Source organism: Scyliorhinus canicula, chromosome 11 (assembly GCF_902713615.1).
Source record: "Scyliorhinus canicula chromosome 11, sScyCan1.1, whole genome shotgun sequence".
NCBI lineage: Eukaryota > Metazoa > Chordata > Chondrichthyes > Carcharhiniformes > Scyliorhinidae > Scyliorhinus > Scyliorhinus canicula.
In genome coordinates, this window is record NC_052156.1 from 24,682,092 (window position 1) to 24,707,396 (window position 25,305).

Consider the following 25,305-nt stretch of genomic DNA (forward strand, 5'->3'; position numbering starts at 1 on the left):
GTCACCCGGCTCGCCCACTACAGCAGAGCCCGAAACCTGCCTTTCTCCAACGAGGAGGTAAAAGCGGTCACCAGGGACTGCCCGATCTGTGCAGAGTGCAAACCGCACTTCTATAGACCAGACAGGGCCCACCTGGTCAAGGCTTCTAGGCCCTTTGAACGCCTTGCAATCGATTTCAAAGGGCCACTCCCCTCCACTAACAAGAACATTTATTTCCTCAACATCATCGACGAGTTCTCCCGATTCCCTTTTGCCATTCCATGCCTTGATATGACCTCCCATACAGTCATTAGGGCCCTGCATAGTGTCTTCATCCTGTTCGGTTTCCCCAGCTACGTGCACAGCGACCGGGGTTCGTCCTTTATGAGCGACGAGCTGCGTCAGTACCTGCTCGACAAGGGCATCGCCTCGAGCAGGACGACCAGCTACAACCCCAGGGGGAACGGACAGGTGGAGAGGGAGAACGCGACGGTCTGGAAGACTGTCCTACTGACCCTCCGGGCTAGAAAACTCCAAGTCTCCCAATGGCAAGAAGTCCTCCCAGATGCGCTCCACGCAATCAGATCCCTCCTCTGTACAGCTACAAATCAAACCCCTCACGAGAGACTCTTCATTTTCTCTAGGGGCACTACCACGGGGGTCTCACTTCCGGCGTGGCTGAGGACACCAGGCCCAGTCCTCCTGAGGAAGTACGTCAGGGGGCACAAAACTGACCCCCTTGTTGAAAAGGTGCGCCTCCTCCATTCCAACCCCCAGTACGCATTCGTGGAGTTCCCGGACGGTCGCCAGGACGCAGTATCCCTTCGGGACATGGCACCCGCTGGATCCAGCCCCCCCACCCACCCCCGCTGAGGAACCCCTTACCCCGTTCCCTATGGTGCCGCCCCCCTCGCGCCCCCGATTCCGCACGCTCACCCCACCGGTTCCACGCGCCAGCACCAGCCCACCCCCAGTCTCCGGTCGAGCCAGAGGTGTATAAAGTTCGGACGAGACCCGCCTCGGAGTCTGCCATCGTACCCCAGCTCTCAACACCCACCCAGCCACCGCAAGAGGCTGCAACCCTGGTGCTCCGCAGATCGAAAAGAACAATTCATCCACCGGACAGACTAACTCTGTGAGCCACCACCCCCCGCTGAACTCAATTTTTTTCACAGGGGGTGAATGTGGTGAATGTGATTCACATCGGATTATAATCTATATACATGTGTCTATATTGTAAGTGCAGTTTCACTACCTGACCACCAGGGGGAGTAGCTCTGGGAATGCTCGTGAATTGTACTGGGCTTCTCCCTTGGCTCCGCCCAGGACTCCTCCCCCCTGGAGCTGCTGTATAAAGATCAGTGCCACATGGTCAGCCGGCCAGTTCACCGAACGTTCAATGGCTAACAGGCTAGCTCTGTTGTGAGTATATTAAAACCACTATTCTAGGAGCCTCGGGCAGGCCCCGGGCTGCAGGGTTGGAGCCCCCAGCGCGCGTGCGCCAGGCCGCGGCCGTTTATTTTCAAGCGCCGCGAGCGAACATCCGCCCGGCGGAAGCTGATTGGCTGCCGGGGCTGGCGCGTGCTCCTCCTCCTCAGGAGGCGGGGCTCCGCGGCCCGCCAACAACAACAACTACTGGCGGGATTGTCAGGCCTCCGCTCGAGCTGGGGGGAGGCCACTCAGACATTATGAAGTAGGGTCGCAGAAAACTTGCATCATAGTTCAAGGTCTGCATCCAATGACTTCCTCCATTTTATACAATTTTGTACTGTCATCAGCAAGAGCACAAGCACTCTCTGTGCGGCAATGGAATTTGAGCAGTTCAGCAAAACCATTTCTGGGAGTCAAGCATACTTGTTTATTGATGCCTATTGCTGGGAAGAAGGGCTATCTAGACCTGCCTGTTGTATTAGAAGATGAATTGGAGGAACAGTTTGTTCGAGGACGTGGTCCTGGAGGTCAAGCAACCAATAAAACCAGTAACTGTGTGGTGTTGAAGCATGTTCCATCTGGGATTGTAGTGAAGTGCCATCAAACCAGATCAGTAGACCAGAACAGGAAAATAGCAAGAACAATTTTGCAAGAAAAACTTGATGTCCATTATAAAGGTGTAAACAGTGAAATTATGAAGCAAAAACAAGAACAGCAATGGAAAAAACAAGAGAAGAAAAGAAAAGCAAAAGATAATTTAGAAAGAAAAAGACAATTCAAAGACATATTAGAAGAATCTTCAGATGTCACCGAAGTGAAAAAGTAACTTGGTGATTTGTTGCATGATGTTTCTTCAGTCTGACCAGCACCAAGTACATTTGGAGTAATTATGGGAAAACTAACAATGTGTTGATTTGAAAGGTAATAAATGTCTATCTAAAATGCAGATTTAAAGCAAAAAAAAAAAAAAAAAAAAAAAAAAAAAAACCACTATTCTAATCCTACAAGCACGTGTCCGTAGAATTGTTGGTTCCAACAATGTCACTGTCTGTGCGGAGTCTGCCGTTCTCCCCGTGTCTGCGTGGGTTTCCTCCGGGTGCTCCGGTTTCCTCCCACAGTCCAAAGACATGCAGGTAAGGTGGATTGGCCAGGCTAAATTGCCCTTAGTATCCAAAAAAGGTTAGGAGGGGTTACTGGGATAGGGTGCAAGTGAGGGCTTAAGTGGGTCGGTGCAGAGTCGATGGGCCGAATTGCCTCCTTCTGCACTGTATGTTCTATGTTCGATTTTCTATGTATTCAGTTTTCAATTGACCTTGCTTAGTTTTATGATTAGTCATTAATACAACAGATTTTTAAAGCCGAAAATGTAAACACTGCAAAACAACATTTTAATTTATCTATTAAATATCCTTTGTAATATTTTGTGGTGTTTCGGCCAGGGGTGGCAGCGTGGGTGGGAGGCTGCCATTCCGTAGGGAAGGGACTCACTTTAGATATCTGGAGGTGCAGGTTGCTCGGGACTGGGGAGGGGGGCTCCATAGGTACAACATTTCTAGTTTGGTGGGGAGGGTGAAAGCTGATCCGGCAAGGTGGGATGGTCTCCCTCTGTCACTGGCGGGTCGGGTACAGGCGGTTAAAATGAACGTGTTACCGCGATTTCTGTTTATTTTCCAATGCTTGCCGATATTCCTGCCAAACGCATTTTTTGTGAGATTGAAGGGATGATTACCTCGTTCATATGGGGAGGGAAGGTGGCCAGTGTAGTGACCTCTGTATGTGCATGTACATAATATGTAATCAGTAGAATCAGATGATCACTAGACGGCAGTACTAACAGGGGTATAAAAGCAAGCTCATTCAGCTCCCCGCTCTCTTTTGAGTGTATTGTGACGAGAGGGCAGCAGTGCCGATTAGCTCAGAATGTTACTGTAGATAAACATAGTTACTATATTTAGATCTTGTTAACCTTATTGCTAGTATTAATATTAAAGTAAAGAACTCACAAAATTATACTCAATAAATCTTTTGTTATTACTGGACGACTGGACTCTTTCTCATCAAGATTCAGAAAACCTCATCAACAACAGTATTGAGTAACATATTTTACATTCAGTAGTATAACAGAACATACTACCAGAAGTGTAATAAAACAGCCAGGATTAGAAAGGTGCTACTACAGAGAGGAAGGCATGCAGGGGGTTTGATGTATTACTACAGGCGATGAATGTGGAGAAGGAACGGAGCTGGGTCAGAGGGGTTGACTCCCAGTGGGTCAGAATGGAGGAGAGTTTGTGTAGGGGGTCGGGATTGAAGGTACTAGCAACAGAGCCGCACCCAACGGCCCTGGGGAAATACTTAGGGAGTCCGTTAGTAATAGCTTTGTTGAGAATTTGGAAGCGGTTTCGCCAGCACTTCAGGTTGGGGGCAGGGTCAAGGGAAATTCGGGGAACCATGGATTTGAGCCAGGGAAGTGGGATGGAAATTTTTGGAGATGGGAGGAGAAAGGAATTAGGACACTACAAGATTTGTTTCTTGGGGGTCGGTTTGCAGGCTTGAAGGAGCTGGGAGCGAAGTATAGGCTGAAGCAGGGGGAAATATTTAGATACATGCAGGTTCGAGAATTTGCCAGAAAGGAGATACAGAGCTTCCCGGTAGAGCCGGCCTCCACATTGCTGGAGGAGGTGCTGACAACAGGGGGACTGGAGAAGGGGTAGTGGCGGCAGTTTACGGGGCTATTTTGGAAGAGGAGTAGGTGCTCCAGAGAATGAATGCCTCCACCTCGTGCGCAGGGTTGGGTTGATACAGCTGAAGGCGGTATATAGAGCACACCTCACAAAGGCAAGGATGAGTGGCTCTTTGAGGGGGTAGAAGATGTGTGTGAACGTTGCGGGGGTCCAAACGTTGGTCCTGTCCAAAGCTGGAGGATTATTGGAAGGAGGTTTTTAGGGTCATCTCTAAAGTGGTGCACGTGAAACTGGACCCGGGCCCTCGGGAGGCCATATTGTGGGTGTCGGACCAGCTGGGGTTGGAAACGGATGCGGAGGCCTCGTTGATCGTTCGAAGGCTGATCCTGTTGGGATGGAGATCAACCTCTCCTCCCTGTGCCCTGGCGTGGCGGGGGGACCTGCTGGAATTCTTGACTCTTGAGAAGGTTAAATTTGAACTGAGGGGAAGGATGCAGGGGTTCTACAATTCATGAGTGTTATTCATTATTTCGAGAATTGGATTATTGTTAATGGTGACTATGGGTGATTCCTGATTCCTTTATGTTATTTGTTTTTTTAACATGCAGGCTGCTGTTTGGGGGTTTCGTAGGAGGGTGGAGTTGTTGTTATTCATATGGGGATTGACATTGCATTCGTTATTGATTATTGTTTATTGTTGGTGGGTGTAAATTTGGGAGAAAATGTGAAAAAGGAGAATAAAAATACTTTTTAAAAAAAGACGTCCCTTTGTATGTACAAATTACTATTATTGGTTTAACAATTCAGGAGGGGGGAGAATTCTCTGCCGCCCGCCTCCAGTATCGGAGTTCCCAATATGGCAGAGAATCTCGTGTCGGGCACAAAACGTGGCACCGGAGCATCGGAACGGGATGGGCACCGTTTATCCTGTTGCGATGCTCAGGACACATGCCGGCAGCGGCATTAAGGCTTGCACCTATATCAGAGATTCCCCAGCAGAACCCCATATCAGAGAGCACCCCCATATTAGAGACCTCGCACCCCCATATTAGAGACCTCCCCCCCCCCCTCCCCCCCCCCCCCCCCCCCCCCATATCAGAGATCCCCCCATCAGTCACCCCTGCCTGGAAGCAGTCCAGACAGAAAGTGAAAAATCATGCTTTTGCATTCACCTGTCTCTTACACCTTCTGTCGCAGATAGAGATATAGAAAGCAGCAGCTGTTATTTCATAGAAAGCCAAAACCACATCACAAGGCTTTATTCCCCCTCAGATCCATTTATCTGCAAAGCTTCTATTCACTTTCAAAAAGAGAACTAGCTTCCAGACAGCTAGGTGTCTAGATTGTTTACTTTAATTTCCATTCATGCTTGAATGCATCTCAAGACCCTGCTTTGAACCTAACCACAATGTCTATAAACATCCAGGTGTTAAGTTCTCTTATTTCTTCCTTTTCTCAGAAGAACTCTGTTGACTGCTTTTGATGTGACTAGGATCTGTCAATCATAGCTAGATGTTTATATTTAGCCCACCAAGTCCATGCCAGCTCTCCCTTGAGGAATCCAGTCAATCCCATCCGCATTTGAGGGATGATTTAGCTCAGTGGGCTATACAGCTGGTTTGTGATGCAGAACAAGGGCAGCAGCGCGGATTCAATTCCCGTACCAGCTGAGAATTCTTAATTCTCCCTCTGTGTACCCGAACAGGCGCCGGAATGTGGCGACTAGGGGCTTTTCACAGTAACTTCATTGCAGCGTTAAAATAAGCCTACTTGTGACAATAAAGGTAATTATTTATTTATTCTGAGCTGTGCAAGTTCATTTGCCTCAAGAAATCATTGATTGTCTCCAGTTCAACCAGCCTCTAGACAGATTGTTCCAGGTCATTACCACCTCTGCTTAAAAACGTTCTTCTTCACATTCCTCCCCTATATCTATTATCCAAAACATTAAATTTGTATTGCCTTTTCCTTGCACAACCAGGAAATGAGAATAGCTTTCATTTGTCTATCCTATCTAAACCTGTCATCATCCTGTACACCTCTATCAAGTCTCCCCTCGGCCTCCTTTGTTTGAAGGAGAACAACTTCAGCTTCTCCAACTTCGCAGTTAAAATCTTTCATGCCTGAAACCATTCAGGCAAATATATGCACACCCTATCAAAGATCCTCATATCCTTCCTGAAGTAAGGTAACCGGAACTTGATGCAATATTCTAGTTGTGACTTAACTAAAGCTTTATAAAGGTTCAGCATAACAAAGAACAAAGAAAATTACAGCACAGGAACAGGCCCTTCGGCCCTCCCAGCCTGCGCCGATCCAGATCCTTTATCTAAACCTGTCTCCTATTTTCCAAGGTCTACTTCCCGCCCATTCATATACCTGTCTAGATGCTTCTTAAATGATGCTATCGTGCCCGCCTCTACCACCTCCGCTGGTAAAGCGTTCCAGGCACCCACCACCCTCTGTGTAAAAAACTTTCCACGCACATCTCCCTTAAACCTCTCACCTTGAAATCGTGACCCCTTGTAACTGACACCCCCACTCTTGGGAAAAGCTTGTTGCTATCCACCCTGTCCATACCTCTCAGAATTTTGTAGACCTCAATCAGGTCCCCTGATAACTTCCCTGGTTTTGTACTCAAATCACTATTTATGAAGCTGAAGGTCCAATATGTTTTGCTAACTACTCTCTCAATATGTCCTGCTACATTATATGCACATAAATCCTCAGGCCCCTTTGACCATGCATATTCTTCAGAAATGTGCTATTCAGAATATATATTCCCTTTCCCTTCTGCAGATATCCAGTAACTCACATTTCTCTGTATTAAATTCCATCTTCCACTTAACTGTTCATTCTGTCACTCTATCTATGTCCTGTTGCAGTCAATTGGTATCGTTCACAGTTTGCCACACCTTCAAGATTGATATTCTTGGCCAATATTAAAATTTACAGAGTATTCCAAGGGCAGCACAGTGGTGCAGTGGTTAGCACTGCTGCCTCACGGCACTGAGGTCCCAGGTTCGATCCCGGCTACTCTGCACATTCTCCCCGTGTTTGTGTGAGTTTCACTCCCACAACCCAAAGATGTGCAGAGTAGGTGGATTGGCCATGCTAAATTGCCCCTCAATTGGGAACAATGAATTGGGTACTCTAAATTTGTTATAAAAAAAGAAAAGTAATGGTCCCAGCACTGACCTACGAGGAAGACCACTGTCCACCATCCTCCAGCCTGAAAAACAAACATTTACCACAACACATTTTTTGTCCTTAAGCAAATTTTTTCTCCAAGCTGATACTGACCCTCATGAGCTTCAATTTTGTTAACCTGATTTTTTTGTGCTACTTTGTCACTTGCTTTCTTAAAATCCATACAGACAACATCTACCTTTCATCAACCTTCTCGGTTACTTCAGCAAAGAATCCAATTAAATTAGTCAAACACTAACTGCATTTTACAAATCCATGCTTTCTCTCCTTAATTAACTTGGACTTCCCCAAGTGCCCATTTTTATTTTTCTCATTATTGTTTCTGAAATCTTACCCCATCATGGGTTCAATGGGCTGAAAGATTCCTTTCTGTAACCCAACGGCACCCATGTTAAATTATCTGGCCTTCAGTTACTAGGAATGTTATTGCACCGTCCTGAAACGGTGTCACATTTGCCACTTTATAATCCTCTTGCACCTCCTCTGTACCTAGTGAAAATCGTATAATTATGCCAGGATCTTCCACTATCTTCCACCAGATTTCCCTCAGCAAGCCATCCTGACAAGGTGACTTGTTTTTTGAAAATATTTTAACTAAAATTTTCATTTTATGCAACACAAAGTAAACAAATCCATACAAACAAAATACCATTTACAAACCCCAACCCATGAATAAAAAAAACAACCTTAAACCCCCCCTCCATCTCCCCCTGCTCCCACCCCCTCCCCCCTGGACCCACTGACTGTGGCCAATTCCTAAAGGTAAAAGACCAAGGTCATCACCTCTAGCAGGCCTGCACCCAGGACAGCAACCAAACGCGCTCCGAAGGATGAGACACATAAAAATCCTCAGTCCCGCTCAGATATCCACCATCCAGCCCCCTTACCCGATAACCTTGAAAGAAGCTTTCCAGAAAAATTGCTCCCTCCTCTATCCCCCGCCCCTTCCCCCCACCAAAGAAATAAGCTAGACTCACTGAACCATGCTCAAGCAGGTCCAACAAGCCACAGCCCCTCACCCCTATCTCACTCCCATTCACTAGCTGAAACATTGCAGCTAACAAAGGTAACCCCCCCCAGGCAAGGTGGATGCTCAAGAACAAAGAAAAACAACGCTCTCAACCCGAACCAGCTACGGAAGAGTAACCGACGCCCAACATCCTTATAATATTTCAACTCTCCCCGGGGCCCATATATGCCTCATACCATTGACCCGACCATTACCACCGACAACCGTAGCTCACTGTTGTCATGTGAGAGTCCCTTTAAGAAAATTGTGTTTTATCAAATGGCTGCAGTGATGTCATTGTGTGGGTGGAGCTGGAATGTGATTCTGCTGTTTACTTTCGTTTTGAGCTGGGAGCTCTTTTTGGCTCTGTGTTTTAGTTTCGCTTTCAGTTGGAGAGCTGCATTCAAACCAAGCAGATGTATACTGGTGTCTTTCTGTATGTGAAACAAGGTTGTTAGATCACTTGATAATTTAAGAGTGATAACCATTCTCTGTGGAGAATTGAAACCTACTGTCTTTGTTAAAAATGTTTTGGCTTATGGATGTGGTTAGGAAAGTTACTAAGGGTTACCTATAGAGTACTGTATCTTTTTGGGGGGTTATCAGTGTTGGTAGTTGGTAAGATGTTTACTGTGGGTTTATAAAATGTTAACTGGATTCATAGAATAAACATTGTTTTGTTTTAAAGATACTTTAGGGGCGGGATTCTCCCGTACCTGGCAGGGCGATGGGTCCCGGCGGGACTGAGTGGCGTGAACCACTCCGGCGCCTTTAGGGGCTAGGCCCGCCCCGGAGTGGTTGGCGCCCCGCCGGCTGGCATGGAAGGCCTTTAGCTGCTGACGTCATATCCGCGCATGCGCAGGGGGGGTCACCTACGCGTCAGCCATCGCGGAGGCTGACATGGCCGGCGCATAGGAAAAGCGTGCCCCCATGGCACAGGCCCGCCCGCGGATTGGTAGGCCCCGATCGCGGGCCAGGCCACCGGGGGGGGGCACTCTTTTCTTACGCACCGGCCATGTCAGCCTTCGTGATGGCCGCCGGTAAGGGACCTAGTCTAATTTACGCTGGCAGGACCAGGATAAAACCAGCAGGACTTCGGCCCATCCCGGGCTGGAGAATCGCCGGGCGGCGCCCGCCGACTGGCGCAGCGCGATTCCCGCCCCCGCCGTATCTCCGGTGCCGGAGAATTCGGCGGCCGGCGGGGGGGTTGGAGAATCCCGCCCCAGACCTCTGTTGCATCACACCTGTAAAGTGGGCCCATGTGCTCCCCATAACCAAAATCTATTAAAGTTGTGGGTCAGGTGAACTCCATGATATACTTTGGTGTTCTCTAAACCTTGGCCCATAATACTGTCAATCCCAAACATACAAAAGACACAAACTACAACCCCTCTCAAACCAACTCCTCCCAACCATCCCCATTAAAGTCCCAATCAAATCCATTCAATCAAATCCAACTCCATGCTCCATGACAAAAGCCTCCGCCTCCTCCGATGTATTGGAAAAATGATTTATCGACCGAAAAGTCGCTCTCAGCTTCGCCGGGTACACCACTCCAAACCTGACTCTACTCCTGAATAGTGCTGACTTTGCCTTATTAAAAGCCGCATGCCCCTTCGCCAACTCCGCTATGACATCTTGTTTTATCCTGATGATGCTTTCTTCCACCTCGAGAAATATTCACCTTGGTCCACTGCAGAATCTGCAGTGGACCAAGGTGAATCGCGTCCCGGAGTCGGAGCGCATTGGCAGGAATTTCCGGCGTGGCCGGCGATTCTCGAAGAATCCCAGCCCCAATAGCTCCTCCATTCCAATGTCAACATGACCCAGACTATCTACACACCCTACCCAAGAATCATCTTCCACATAGTCCCTTTCTTTGGTGAACACTGATGCAAAGTACTCATTTAGTACCTCAGCCATTTGCTCTGGCTCAACACATAGATTCCCCCCACTGTCCTTAAGTGTTCCAATCCTTTCCCTGGCCACCCTCTTGCTTTTTACATATGAATAGTGCTGACTTCGCCTTATTAATAGTCACATGCCCCTCGCCAACTCCGCTCCGACATCTTGTTTTAGCCTGATGATGCTTGTTTCCACCTTGAGAAAAATTCACTTTGGTCCATTGCAGAATCTGCTCCTTCTACAGGAAGCTGTGGAATCCAATAATTCACCTGAGGCTTACACCAAAGTACTTCAGCTCACTAATATTTTTACTAAGATTGCATTCTTCAACATGCACCTAAAGTGAGAACCCAAGCAAATATAAAGGGCGGAATTCTCCGCTCCCGGGAAAAATCGTGAGGGCCGTCGTGAACTCGGCCGAGTTTCACGACGGCCTCGGAGGCCGCTCCTCGCCCCCTATTCTCCCCACCCGGCGGGGCTAGGAGCAGCGCTCCGTAACTCTCGGCCGCGGGGGCGTCGCGCCAAGAATGACGCAGCCGCCGCCTAATGACGTCAGCCGCACATGCGCAGGTTGGCCGGCTCCAACCCGCGCATGCGCGGCTGCTGTCATGACACTGATGGCACGAACCCGCGCATGCACAGTGGCCGTCTTTCCCCTCAGCCGCCCCGCAAGACGTGGCGGCTTGATCTTGCGGGGCGGCGGAAGGGAAATAGTGCTTCCGATTTGGACACTGGCCCGACGATTGGTGGGCACCGATCGCGGGCCTGTCCCCTCCCGAGCACAGTCGTGGTGCTCTTTCCTTGCTAGGCCACCTACAAGCCCCAAACGGGCTTCTCCCGTTTCACGACGGCAGCGAACAGGTGTGTTTGCCGCCGTCGTGAAACAACTGCGAACGGCAGGCCGCTCGGCCCATCCGGGTCAGCGAATCGGCGTTCACCGTGAACAACAGCGACGTGATTCTTCTGGGCCCGGGGGGGGGGGGGGGGGGGGGGGGGGGGGATCGCGGGGGGCGTGAAATTTGTCGGGGGGCCCTCCCGCAATTCGCCCACCCAGCGTGGGGAACGGAAAAATCGCGCCCAAAGACCTTTCCATCGAATAGTCTATACATAATTAACACAGAAACAGTTCTTTTTTTAATCTATTGAAAGGGTAAAATTATTAAAAAATACTATAAAAATTCTAATAAAAACTTTCCAAATATCCCTGTTGATATGGTTGTGTCATTTTCTAGTAATTGTGCCATTTGCCATTAGAGGGAGATATACACAGAAAGGTTTGATATAAAAGGAATGCATGATACATATAAGATGGATCAACGTGGATTAAATTTTATATCAAAAACTTTTTCATAATATGCAAATAAATTTCTACAGCTCAATCAGGTATATTAGAAAAATAATAATTCCCGGTAATGAAAATTTAAAAATTGAATATCCACCTATTTTTCGGCTTTAAAGTAGTGAATCATTCAATATTGCTCCACAAGATGGGTGGAGTGAACTCACAGGGGTGTGGAGAGCATTGTGCAATCAAATGAAGACAAGTTGAGTGAAGCAAAGCAATGAGAGATGGTAAAGGATAGGACTGTAAAATAATTACTCTGTGTGGGCAAGTGGAAATCAGTGGGAGTCAGCAGGGACAGGGGTAATAAAGATTTGCAGGAATTGCCAACATAGGATATCTATAGTGGAGATGGAAAAATAATTCTGTAAAGTGGAACTGGATAGCTTGATAAGGAGAATGTTAGAGAAGTTAAAACGTTAAATACTTTAAATGATTTTTTCAGTGATGGGCTATGATAGTAATAAAATCTTGGCCCATTAACTTTTTGCGCTGGAGTGGGAACTTTGGGTTTCAGTAGAGTGTTTAAGTGTGGGTTTTGAGATTGAGGGAGTTTGGTGAGGAGGGAGCGACGTGCTCCTTTAATTTCGTACCTGTCCTCAAAGTTTTACAAAGAGCACGAAAGGAGCCGGGAGTTTACAAAGGGCACAAGGGGAGCCGAGAGTTTACAAAGTGTGCGGCTGATTAGTGGGTAAGCCTGGTGGGTATATTTCCAAACTATATTAAACTGTAAGTCATTGTTTTAGCAAGGGTAGGGAATTAGTTTATTTTTAAAAATGTAATAGTCTTCTAAAGTTAAAAGGTGTAGCCATGGTAGTAGAGCTCAAAGCAGTGATTTGCTCCTCTTGCTCCATGTGGGAATCTAGGAATATTTGCAGTACCCGGGACGAGCATATGTGCAGGAAGAGTGTCCTGCTGCAGCTCCTGAAAGGTCAGGTTTCAGAGCTTGAACGGCAGCTGGAGACACTGTGGAGCATCCGCGTGTCTGAGAGAATCGTGGATAGTACGTTTAGAAAGCTGGTCACACTGCAGTTGAAGCGACATGAGGAATGGGTGACCAGCAGGCAGTCCAAGAGTCACAGGCATGTCGTTCAGGAGTCCCTTGGGGTCCCGCTCGCAAATTGGTGTTCAATTTTTGAGGCTGCTGAGGCTGGTTCCTCCACGGAGTGCGGACAGAGCGAAACATCTGGCACCACAAGCAACCTGTCTGTACAAGAGGGGGAGGAAGAGCAATAATAACAAGAGATTCTATAATCAGGGGAACAGAAAGGTGCTACAGTGGCTGTCAACGTGACTCCGGGATGGTGGGTTGCTTAACTAGTGCTATGGTTCAGGATGTCACTTAACGACTGCAGAAATTCCTGATGGGCGGGGGTTGAAAAGACACTTGTTGGTACCAATGACATAGGTAGAAAGAGGGATGAGGTCTTGAACCAAGGAGTTCAGGGAGCATCAAGAATTCAGGGAGTTAGGCAGTATGCTAAAAAGTAGGGCCTTTCGGGTTGCAATCTCTGGATGACTCCCAGTGCCAGGTCCTAGTGAGTACAGAAATAGGAGAATAGCGCAGATGAATGCGTGGTTTAATAGTTGTTGCAGGAGGCCGGGGGGGGGGGGGGTTAAAATTTCTGGACAACAGGGACCGCTTCTAGGGAAGGTGGGACCTGTACAAGTGGGATGGTCTACATCTGAACCAGAGCAGGACTAACATCCTTGCCGGCGGGTTGGCTCATGCTGTTGGGAAGAGTTTAAACTAATTCGGGAGGGGAGAGGGGACACAAACTGTTAGCAGATTAGGGACACAGCATAATACAGAAAAGTAATCAAGTCAGAGAGAATACAGCTGGATAGCCTCTATTTTAACGCCAGGAGTGTTATAGATACAACGTAAGAGTTAAGGACGAGGATTGACATGTTGAATTATGATTAGTAGCCATCACGGAGACATGGTTGAGGGAGGGCAGGATTGGCAGCTCACCATCCCGAGATATAGAATCTTCAGGCGAGACAGAGGAGAAGGTAAAAGAGGAGGTGCCATTGCAGTATTAGTTAAGGAGTCAGTTATTGCAGTAAAGAGATATCATGAGGGAGGAAATCAAATGAAGTTTGCGGGTAGAGCTTAGGGATAAAAAAGGGACAACACGATCGCTAGGTATTTATTATAGACCCCAGAGAGTCAGTAGGAAAATGAGGAGCAAATATGTGCGCAATTCACAGAGGTGTGTAAAAATAATAATAGGCTAATTAGATTAGATGATTTCAACTTTCCCAACATTAATTGGGATAGTCCTAGTGATAAGGACTTAGATAGAATGGAGTTCTTAAAATATATACAGGAGAACCATTTAGCTCAATATGTAGAGGATCCAACAAGGAACGGTGCAATGCTGGACCTAATTCTGGATGAAGCCGATCAGGTAGTTATGTGTTGTTGGGGAGCACTTTTGTGATAGTGACCACAACATGGTCCAACAGTCCAAAAGTCCAACAGGTTAGTTTCAAATCACTAGCTTTCGGAGCACTGCTCCTCCCTTCTTACTGTGCTCACCTCAGTCCAACATCTCCACATCAAGAGAATGAGGACGTAGATATGGAACGCCATGAGAGAGACTGTGAGGTTCTTGAGCAAATTGACATAGGGAGTGACAAGGTATTGGCAAGCTTAAAAGTGGACAGACCTCCAGGTCCGGATGAATTATGTCCCAGGCTGCTGTGGGAGGAGAGGGAGGAGATTGCAGGGGCTCTGAGCCAAATTTTTAATTCCTCTCTGGCCACGGGGGAGGTGCCAGAGGACTGAAGAACAGCTAATGTGGTCCCACTATTCAATAAAGGTTGTGGAGATAAGCCAGGCAATTACAGACCAGTGAGTCTCACGTCAATGTTTGGGAAACTATTAGACAGAATACTGAAGGAGAGAATTTATCTTCACTTGGCGAGGCCATGTTTGATTAGAAATAGTTAGCATAGCTTTGTCAAAGGGAGATTGCGCACAACAAATTTAATTGACTTTTTTGAGCATGTGACCAGTTGCATAGATGGGGCTAGGATAGTTGATGTAGTTTTTTTATAAAAAATATTTTTTTATTCTCCTTTTTCACATTTTCTTCAAATTTTACACCCATTAACAAACAGTAAACGGTAACGAATACAATGTCAATTCCCTTATTAACAACAACGATCCCATCCTCCCACCAACCCCCAAACAACAGTCCGCATGACAACTTAAACATCAAATATATAAAACCAAAAAGGAATCCGGAACCGCCCAAAGTCACCAATAATATATATAGTCCACCCCCCCCCCCCCCCCCCCCCCCCCCCCCCGCCAACCCGCTAATATCCAAGGCCATCCAATCTCCGAATGTGTACAATGAATGACACCCATGAATTGCAGACCCCCCCCCCACCCCCCTCGGAAGAACCCTCGGAAGGTGACGGGCCCGGATGGGATCCCTGGTCATGCACTCAGAGCCTGCGCGGACCAGCTGGCAGAGGTGTTCGCGGACATCTTTAACCTGTCCCTACTCCACTCCAAGGTCCCCACCTGCTTCAAGAAGACCACCATCATACCGGTGCCAAAGAAGAACCAGGCAACGTGCCTCAATGACTACCGTCCGGTGGCCCTGACTTCAGTCGTAATGAACTGCTACGAGAGGTTGATCATGAAGCACATCACTGCCATACTCCCAGAACACCTTGATCCACAGCAATTCGCATACCGTTGCAACAGGTCCACATCAGACGCCATTTCCCTGGCCCTACACTCATCCCTAGAGCATCTCGACAACAAGGACTCCTACATAAGGCTCCTATTCATTGACTACAGCTCCGCCTTCAACACCATAATCCCAGCCAAGCTCATATCAAAGCTCCAAAACCTAGGACTTGGCTCTCCATTCTGCAACTGGATTATCGATTTTCTGACCAACCGACCACAATCAGTAAGAATGAACAACAACACCTCCTCCACAATGGTCCTCAATACCGGTGCCTCGCAAGGCTGCGTACTTAGCCCCCTACTCTACTCCCTGTACACACACGACTGCGTGGCAAAATTTGGATCCAACTCCATCTACAAGTTTGCTGATGATACGACCATAGTGGGACGGATCTCGAATAACGACGAGTCAGAATACAGGAGGGAGATAGAGAACCTAGTGGAGTGGTGCAGCGACAACAATCTCTCCCTCAATGCCAGCAAAATTAAAGAGCTGGTCATTGACTTCAGGAAGCAAAGTATTGTACACACCCCTGTCAGCATCAACGGGGCCGAGGTGGAGATGGTTAGCAGTTTCAAATTCCTAGGGGTGCACATCTCCAAAAATCTGTCCTGGTCCACCCACGTCGACACTACCACCAAGAAAGCACAACAGCACCTATACTTACTCAGGAAACTAAGGAAATTCAGCATGTCCACATTAACCCTTACCAACTTTTACAGATGCACCATAGAAAGGATCCTATCTGGCTGCATCACAGCCTGGTATGGCAACTGCTTGGCCCAGGACCGCAAGAAACTTCAGAGAGTCGTGAACACCGCCCAGTCCATCACACGAACCTGCCTCCCATCCATTGACTCCATCTACACCTCCCGCTGCCTGGGAAAAGCGGGCAGGATAATTAAAGATCCCTCCCACCCGGCTTACTCACTCTTCCAACTTCTTCCATCGGCCAATCCTCAGTCCCATTTCTCAATTCTGTCCCAATTCTTCTGCCTTTACACCTCCGCCGCTTCCACCGTCTCAAAATAAAAGTCTGTGAATTCGTAGGTGACTCTCAACTTAGCTGGGTACACTATGCCGCACTGCACCCTACTGTTATACAGTGCCGTCTTCACTCGGCCGAAGGCCGCCCCCTCCTCGCCAACGCCACAGTAAAGTCCTGGTATATACGTATACCAGCTCCAGCCCACTGCACCCCCCGTTTCTGCTTTGCCCAACACAGGACCTTTTCCTTCACGCGGTACCTACGGAAACAAATAGTCATTGCTTTTGGCGGCTCATTCGCCTTTGGTATAGGCCTCCACGTCCGATGAACCCGATCGGGTTTGTACCGAGAGTGATCTTCCCCCTCCCCGAACAGCTCCACCAACATCTTGGCAAAATACTCCGTTGGCGTCGGGCCCTCCACCCCTTCGGGCAGACCCACGATCTTCAGATTTTGTCACCTAGATCTGTTTTCCAAGTCTTCCATTTTGGCTCGCCGACCCTTGTTGGCCTCCACCACCCTCCGCAGCTCCTTACCCATCGAGGTGAGTTGATCACTGTGTTGCGACAATGCCTCTTCCACTTTCTTCAGTGTCTCACCCTGCTCCCCCACCTCGGCCGATGCTCTCGATACCTACGCCCTCACCGGAGCAATTGCCTACTCCACCAGCACCTTCAATACCGCCACCATCTCCTTCCTCATCACCTCCATGTGTTTTTTATACAGTTTTTCAAGAACCACGACAATCACCTCGGTAATCCTTTCTGCCGTGAGCAGTGTGGCCTCACCCGGCGACCCTGCCTCCACCTTCCTTCCAGTTCCTGAGCCAACCCTTCCACTCGACAGCGAACGTTCATTAGCCACCCTCTTCACGGCCGTTTTCCTTTGGGTTTTGGACATCTTTCTTCCTTATATCTTCCCACATTTATTCAACCAAAATTTGCTCCTGGGACCCGACATTATATTCTAAAAAATTAAGCCTCGAGCAGGAGCCCTCCAATGCACGACCTCCTCCTACATGCCGCCACCGGAAGTCCGCAGTTGATCGAGTTTACATGGATTTCAGCCTTTGAGAAGGCTGACATGGGAGCCTTCAGGTCCCACGTGGGAGACTTATAAAGAAGACAAATGCACATGGGAGACAGAATAATTTGATATTGGCTTAGTTGTAGGAGTCAGAGGGTGATGACAGATGGCTGCTTTAGTGACTGGAAACCAGTGTCCAGTAATGTACCAGAGGGATCTGTGCTGAGTTCCCTATTATTTGTCATTTATATGAATTACATAGATGACTATGTGAGGGGTAGGATCAGTAAGTTTGTGGATGACACAAAGATTGGCTGGGTGGTTAACAGTGAGGTTGAGCGTCTTGGATTATAGGAAGACATAGTCAGATGTAGAAGATGTCAAATGGGTAGAAAAGTGACAGGTGGAGTTTGAGACTGAAAAGTGTGAGGTGATACACTTTGGAAGGAGTAATTTGATTCGAAAGTATTCAATGAATAGCCTGCCACTGGGAAGTTCTGAGGAACAAAGGAACCTTGGCGCGTTTGTCCATAGATCTCTGAAGTTAGAAGGGCAAGTTAATAGCGTGGTGAAAAAGACATATGGGACACTGGCTTTTATCAATCAAGGTATAGATACAAAAGCAGGGAGGTCAGGTTGGAGTTGTATGGAAATTTGGTGAATCTACAGCTGGAATACTGTGTGCAATTCTGGTCACCACATTTAAGAAGGATGTGATTGCACTGGAGGGAGTGCAGGGGAATTTCATCAGAATGTTGCCTGGGATGAAAATTTATGTGACGAAGAGAGGTTGGATAGGCTTGAGTTGTTTTCGTTGGAGCAGAGAAGACTGAGGGGGCGACCTGATCGGGGTGCGCAAGAATATGAGAGGACTGGACATGGTGGACAGGGAGCAGCTATTCCCCTTCGTTGAAAGGTCAGCCACGAGAGAACACAAGTTCAAGGTGAGGGGCAGGAGCTTTAGGGGTTTTACGAGGAAAAACATTTTTACCCAGAGGGCGTGACGGTCTGGAATACACTGTTTGGGAGGGTGGTAGAGGTGAGCTGCATCACATCCTTTAAAAAGTACCTGGATAAGTACTTGGCATATCAGAACATTCAAGGCTATGGGCCAAGTAATGACAAATGGAATTAGGTAGGAAGGTATTTTTCATGCTTCGGTACAGACCCGATGGGCCAAAGGGCCTCTTCTGCACTGTATTATTCTGTGATTCTGTGAATTTCCAGGTTCCCCATCATCGCATTTAATAATAATAATTGCTTATTGTCACAAGTAGGCTTCAATGAAGTTACTATAAAAAACCTCTAGTCGCCACATTCCAACGCCTGTTCGGGGAGGCCGGTACGGGAATTGAACCCGCGCTGCTGGCCTTGTTCTGAATTACAAGCCAGCTATTTAGCCCACTCTGCTAAACCAGCCCCTTTAAGGGGTGCACCTATGATCCGCTGGGAATCCCTCAAGAAAGTTGCCATTATGGGTTTACCCAGCAATTTCCCAGAAGCGTTAACGTCCTCTGGACGTTGTGCTGGGAATCATCCGACAGAAGCATTTAAAATCACTAACTTTGAGTGGTTCTACCAGTTTCATGCTGATGATTGCTTGGAAAGAGTTAGAAAGAAAAAAATACTTTAACTCCACGGAAGCTACTTAAAAACCCAGACGGGACACCTCGCACAATATGTCCCCCCAGAGGACCTACCACACAACATCCACAACTAACCTGACCCCCCCCCTCGCAGACTAGCCCCCCTTCTAGCCTAACTGCCCCGTGGCCTGACACCCACCGAGCTCCCACCCAGACTGAGAATGTCCTGGATTGACCATCCTCCTTGCCTCCTGGACTGACCCTCTGCCAGAACTGACACCCCCTCCCGGACTGAGCCCACTTCCTGGACCGTCCTCCCTGCCTTCTGGACTGACCCCCTTCCTGGGCGGAGACTCCAGCCTGAACGACCCATTTCTGAAAATTTACAACTTACCTGCCCCCTTAAATTTTCCCTTTAAACCTCTCCATTACGGCAGCTACTACCGTAAATGGGAGCATGGCTTATCTCACTATGTCCCAGTTACTCCATGAAGTTGCTGTCGGAGGCGCGGGGCTCCAGTCTCACTGATTGAGGAAGGTTGGGCGAGAGAGGGGCTTCGGAATTCCTGCGCTGATCAGTCTGGTGAGAGTGGCAATCACTGAAGATTGCCACTCGACGGAAGTTATTGCACCTTATATTGATGGAAACAGGCAAATGTGAGTTTGCACACCGTAAGTTCAATGTAATGGGAGAGGATTGAGGAATTTTACAAGGAGTGATCAAAATGCTTTCAGTTCTGGCAACTTTTAGCTTGAGGAAGTTCTGACTCATTCACAACTTTATCTTGGATAAGCAATTGTGTAGCAGAGTATCTGCGTGATGGCACAAAGGAAGCTTGGGTCATGCAGGAGGTGACAATATAGCAAATGCTACGTTGGGACAGGTAGAAGTGGAGCCATTATAGGAATTATGAAGAAGAAGAGATAGTAGCAGATAAGCAGAGGGTGGAATTCTCCCAAGCCCCTGCTGGCAGTTTCGATGGCGGATATGGTGGGAGAATACGGCAGGAGGCCCAGAAATTGGTTCCATGCCAGTGTGAATTTACTGGGGAATCCTCCGCTGTTGCCCACCAATGTGGGTCAAAAAACCTGCCTGAGGCCAGCATGAACCTCATTTCCATCCCAAGGTGCACCTTCCAGATTTGGTGACCTGGAGGGGTTCATCTTCCAGCCTCAGAATGTTCCAGGTGATCTATCATAATTTTCAGAAGGTCCACCTTGTTTCTTCAATAGTGGGTCAGTGACACTGGGTGCCTTTTCAATATGGTGCTCGGACATTGCCCTACCACTGAATACAGTGTGAATCACCCGGGTGCATATTTGATAAGGTTGGGGCAAGGTTTGGCACGTTTCCCCACCAGCCTCTGCAGCGGGAATGCCATGTTCCTGCACCCACCATGGCATTTGATCTTAAAATGGGAGAATTCTGCCCTGAGTGTTGAGCGTATCAAACTCAAAGTGGATAATGTGCAATGGAAGCAGTTATATAATGATTGGAAATATTGATTGAGACTGCCTCAATCAGATATAATGCATTGGGTGGGATTGAATTTGGACTAATGGGTAGGAATTACAATGGCAAAATGCAAGGGTGACTGCAAGAAATTCTTTAGAATGGGAATTTTGTAAGTAGAAGCAAGGAACTGTTCAAGATGCTGGAAATATTGGGGTTGATGGGAAACTATAAGAACAGGCTCATTGGCAGGGTGGTTGTGGAGGTGTATCATGTGGGAGATTTTTATTTTCCTGGGGCAAAGGGTGATAACAGTAAATTGTGGATAGTGATTAATAAAGGGCGGGATTTTCTAGTTACGTCTGCCGCGGGACCAGAAAATCTTGCCCAAAGTCAACAGACCTTCTGCGGGTCCCACAAATTTTCACTTACTTACAACATCCTGCTTTATAATCACTCCTTTTCCAACTAAATCATTGCCGTGTGACTTGCTATTCATCTCCACAACCTATTTGTATGGCTGGTTTAGCACAGTGGGCTAAACAGCTGGCCTGTAATGCAGAAGGCGGCCAGCAGTGTGGGTTCAATTCCCATACCGGCCTCCCCAAACAGGCGCCGGAATGTGGTGACTAGGGGTTTTTCACAGTAACTTAATTGAAACCTACCTGCGACAATAAGCGATTATTGTTATTCTTATAGCTTTTTCTTCTCATTTAATCATCTCAATCAACAGCTCATGAAGCAATATGACTTTAAAATACAGTATCATATGCACTTGCTATGTACAAAACCTAACTCTACAGATAATACATAATTCATACATTTCATATAATCCGTTACAAAATGGCCTATTCTTTGATTGCCATGTGCAGCTCCAAAGGAGATTCAATAGTAAAGTAATTAAATGCAGCTTTATATAATTCATAGCAGTGGTTGCCAGAAAATAGATATTTCTGGCAATGACAATTCAAAAATAAATTGCGTTGTGATTGTTCAAATGTCAATCCAGGCTTATGTTGTTCTGTAGAATCATAGAATCAAGTGCAGAAGGAGGCCATTCGGCCCATCGAGTCTACACCAGCCTTCGAAAGAGCACCTTACTTAAGCCCACACCTCCACCCTATCCCCGTAACCGCACGAACCTTTGGACACTCGGGCAATTTAACGTGGCCCATCCACCTAACCTCCACATTTTTGGAGTATGGGAGTAAACCGGAGCACCCAGGGGAAACCCACACAGACACGGGGAGAAAGTGCAACTCCACACAGTCACCCGAGGGCGGAATTGAGCTGTAAGGCAGCAGTGCTAAGCACTGTGCAACCGTGCCACCCAATTATAATGTTCAATTGTATTGCAAGCATTTTTTTGTACAGTAAACGTGAGAGTAGATTGCCAAGAAATATGTAATCATACTCTTCAAAGGGTCAAAATACTTTCCATTAGTTGACCTTCTTTAGCAAAATAATCTGACATTTTTCAGCTTGAAGCTTGGTAGGTGAATCTAGAGTGTGCATGTGCAATGTGCTATCAGATTTGAAAAGACAGCTGGTATGTAAAACGTGGCAAGTAGCACATACGCCAGTCTGCTTTTTTCCCCCCACATATGCTTTCTCTCAGTAGTTTGGCTTTGAAAAGGGTGATCATATAAAATATTAACTCTATATACACAAAAATATTAAATATTTTGGTTATTAAATTGCATAAGCTAATTAACTATGGCTTTCAATAATGATGATGCTCTTTTTAAAATAATAAGAAAACTGCAGGAAAAAGACACCTTTAGAAGTACATTGGAAGTAGGGCAGCACAATGGTGCAGTGGTTAGCATTGTTGCCTCACGACGCTGAGGACCCGGGTTCGATCCGAGCCCCGGGTCACGGTCCATCTGGAGTCTGCACACTCTCCTCTTTGTCTGCAAGGGTCTCACCCCCAGAACCCAAAGATGTACAGGGTAAGTGGATTGGCCATGCTAAACTGGGAAAAATGAATTGGGTACTCCAAATTTTTTATTTTTATTTCTAGAAGTGTATTGGAAGTGATTCACAGGCAATTATCACAATTGATGTCACTGAAAATGTTGAAACCTTAACTGGTTCTTTTCAGAAAATTTTATAGTTAAATAATCCAGTTACTGTTCACATTTTTAAACATACTTATCTATTTTGCTCGCAATGTTTTGCCAAACATTCCTACAACAGTAATGTATTTAAAGCTGAGCTGTGTGAATAACTTCAGATAAATAAGCTCCTCTTTTGACTTCTGTAGAAGGGTCATTTAAATCCAAAACGTTAACTGTTTCTTTTCACAAATGCTGCCAGATCTGCGAAGTTTATCCAGCATTTCCTATTTTCATATCCCTCTTTTGACTTGTTTTTTCAAGCATGTCAAATTTACCCTTGAAATACCAATATATATTGACATGTTCCCTGAAGGTACAAATAAGTTAAATGTGCACACTTTGGGAAATTTTCAAATTATTCTCCTGCCAGATGATCCCTAGGCAAAGATCACTGAAAGACTAAATATCTGCAACTGAACTGCTATTGTATCAAATCTCAAATGCCCATAAATCTAACTGAGTGCAAATATTAAATCAATAACCAAAACATTTTTTCCCTTTCCTGTTGTTACTCAACTATGTAGTAGCACAGGATATCGTTTTTTGTAATAATCTTTATTGTCACAAGTAGGGTTACATTAACACTGCAATGAAGTTACTGTGAAAATCCCCATGTCACCACATTCCGGCGCCTGTTCGTGTACACAGCGGGAGAATTCCACATGTCCATATGTACCTAACAGCACGTCTTTCGGGACTTGTGGGAGAAAACCGGAGCACCCGAAGGAAACCCACGCAGACACATGCAGACTCCGAACAGACAGTGACCCAGTCTTGAATATTATGTGAAACAAAGCAAAATATGTTGAAGGGGACATAGAATTTCAATCTGTGTGGATAGGCAAAAGAAGCTGAAATTGTTCTCTTTAAAGCAGTGAAGGTGAGCTGAGATTTAATTGGGATGATCAAAGCAGTTTTGTTACAGTACATAGAGAAGAAATGGTTTTCAATAGGAGTGTCAATTGATTCCAACAATCACAACCATTGTCTTTTGAGCCAAGTATGACTCAAACCTGATTTCCCCTGATTCCCACTTCAATTTTTCTGGGACTCCTTGACCCCATACTCAGTCAAATGCTGCCTTGATGTCAAGGCCAGTCACTCTCACGTCACCTGTGGAATTCAACTGTTTTTTTCCACATTGGGAACAAGGCTGTAATGAAGTCAGAATCCCAGTAGTCCTGGCAGAACCAGGAGGATATCAACGGACTAGTCAGGAAGAGTGGCAAATGGAGTCCAACCTGGAGAAATGTGAGGTAATGCATTTATGGAAGGCTAAAAAGCAAGAGACTACACAGTAAATGATAGGATATTAAAAAACCTCGGGAAACCAGGGACTTTAGGTTATACTTTTGTTTATTAATCAAGGTATAGAATCTAGAATATAAAACACTGGTTATATACCAGCCACTCATCCCTTTCATCCTGCTCCCTTATTCAATAAGATCATGGCCAATCTGGTTTAAACCTCAACTCCACACCTGCCTACCTCCGATAACCTTTCACTCCATTGCTCATCAAGAAATTATCTACATCTCTCTTAAAAATATTCAAAGATTTAGCCTTCAACGACTTTGGAGGAGGTGAGTTCCAAAGACCCATGATCCTCAGAGAATACATTTCTTCTAATCTCTGTCTTAAATGGGCGACCCCTTATTTTTAAACTGTGACCCTAGTTCTCGGTTCTCCCGCAAGTGGAAACATCCTTTCCACATCCACGCTGTTATTCCACACCTGTAATACTGCATGCGGTTCTGGACAATGCACAATGGAAAGATGTGATTGCACTAGAAAGGATACAGTGGAGATCTCTGCAGATGTTTCCTGAACTGCAGAATTTTAGCTATTAGGAAAGATTCCCTAGCTAGTGTTGTTTTGTTTGGAACAGAGAAGGCGGAGGAGAGAGCTAACTGTCATGTACAAAAGTATGCAGGATGTAGGCAGTGGGGTTAGAAAGGGCCTATGCCCCATGGATGAAAGGTGCATCACCAGGGGGCATTAAATTAGGATAAGAGATAGTTTGGAGGAGTAATTTTTTCACCCCTGAAATTAATTGCCCAAAAGGGTAGTAGAGGCAGGGAAATCGGCAAGTTAAAAAGTACTTGGATGTGGATTTGAAGTACCATGGCCGGGATTCTCCCCTACCCGGTGGGGTGGGGGGTCCCGGCGTAGCGGAGTGGCGCCAACCACTCCAGCGTCGGGCCTCCCCAAAGGTGCGGAATTATCCGCACCTTTAGGGGCTAGGCCCACGCCAGAGTGGTTTCCGCTCCGCCGATGGCGCCAAAGGCTTTTGCCGCTACGCCGCCTGGCGTCGGGGCTGGTCGAAAGGCCTTTGCCAGTCCGCGCATGCGCGGTGCGTCAGCGGCTGCTGACGTCACCACCGGCGCATGCGCGGTAGGGGAGTCTCTTCCGCCTCCGCCATGGTGGAGGCCATGGCAGTGGCGGAAGAAAAAGAGTGCCCCCACGGCACAGGTCCGCCCGCCGATTGGTGGGCCAGGCCACCGTGGGGGCACCCCCCCCGGGGTCCGATCTCCCCGCACCCCCCCCAGGACCGCTCGCGCCGCCAATCCCGCCGGCACCAGAGGTGGTTTAAATTACGTCGGCGGGATTGGCCTGTCAGCGGCGGGACTTCAGCCCATCGCGGGCCGGAGAATCGCCGCGGGGGGCACGCCGATCGGCGGGGCGTGATTCCCGCTCCCGCCGATTCCCGGGTGGCGGAGAATTCCGGCCACGGCGGGGGCGGGATTTACGCTGGCCCCCAGCGATTCTCCGACCCAGTGGGGGGTCGGATTGAGAATCCCGCCCGAGGAAAGTGTGCAAACTCCAAACAGACAGTTACTCAAGGTTGGAATTGAC

General features: G+C 47.2%; 2 protein-coding genes across 4 annotated transcripts in view; one reads left to right on the forward strand and one right to left on the reverse strand.

The window, feature by feature from the left end:
• LOC119973940 (centromere protein P) overlaps window positions 1-25,305 on the reverse strand; it is a 400,035-nt gene that overhangs the window by 147,596 nt on the left and 227,134 nt on the right. The gene's annotated exons all lie outside the window — the stretch shown is intronic.
• Window positions 1,565-2,356, forward strand: LOC119973942 (probable peptide chain release factor C12orf65 homolog, mitochondrial). Its single transcript, XM_038812608.1, has one exon. The coding sequence runs from the start codon at window positions 1,718-1,720 to the stop codon at window positions 2,234-2,236; it is 519 nt and encodes a 172-aa protein (XP_038668536.1). The 5' UTR covers window positions 1,565-1,717; the 3' UTR covers window positions 2,237-2,356.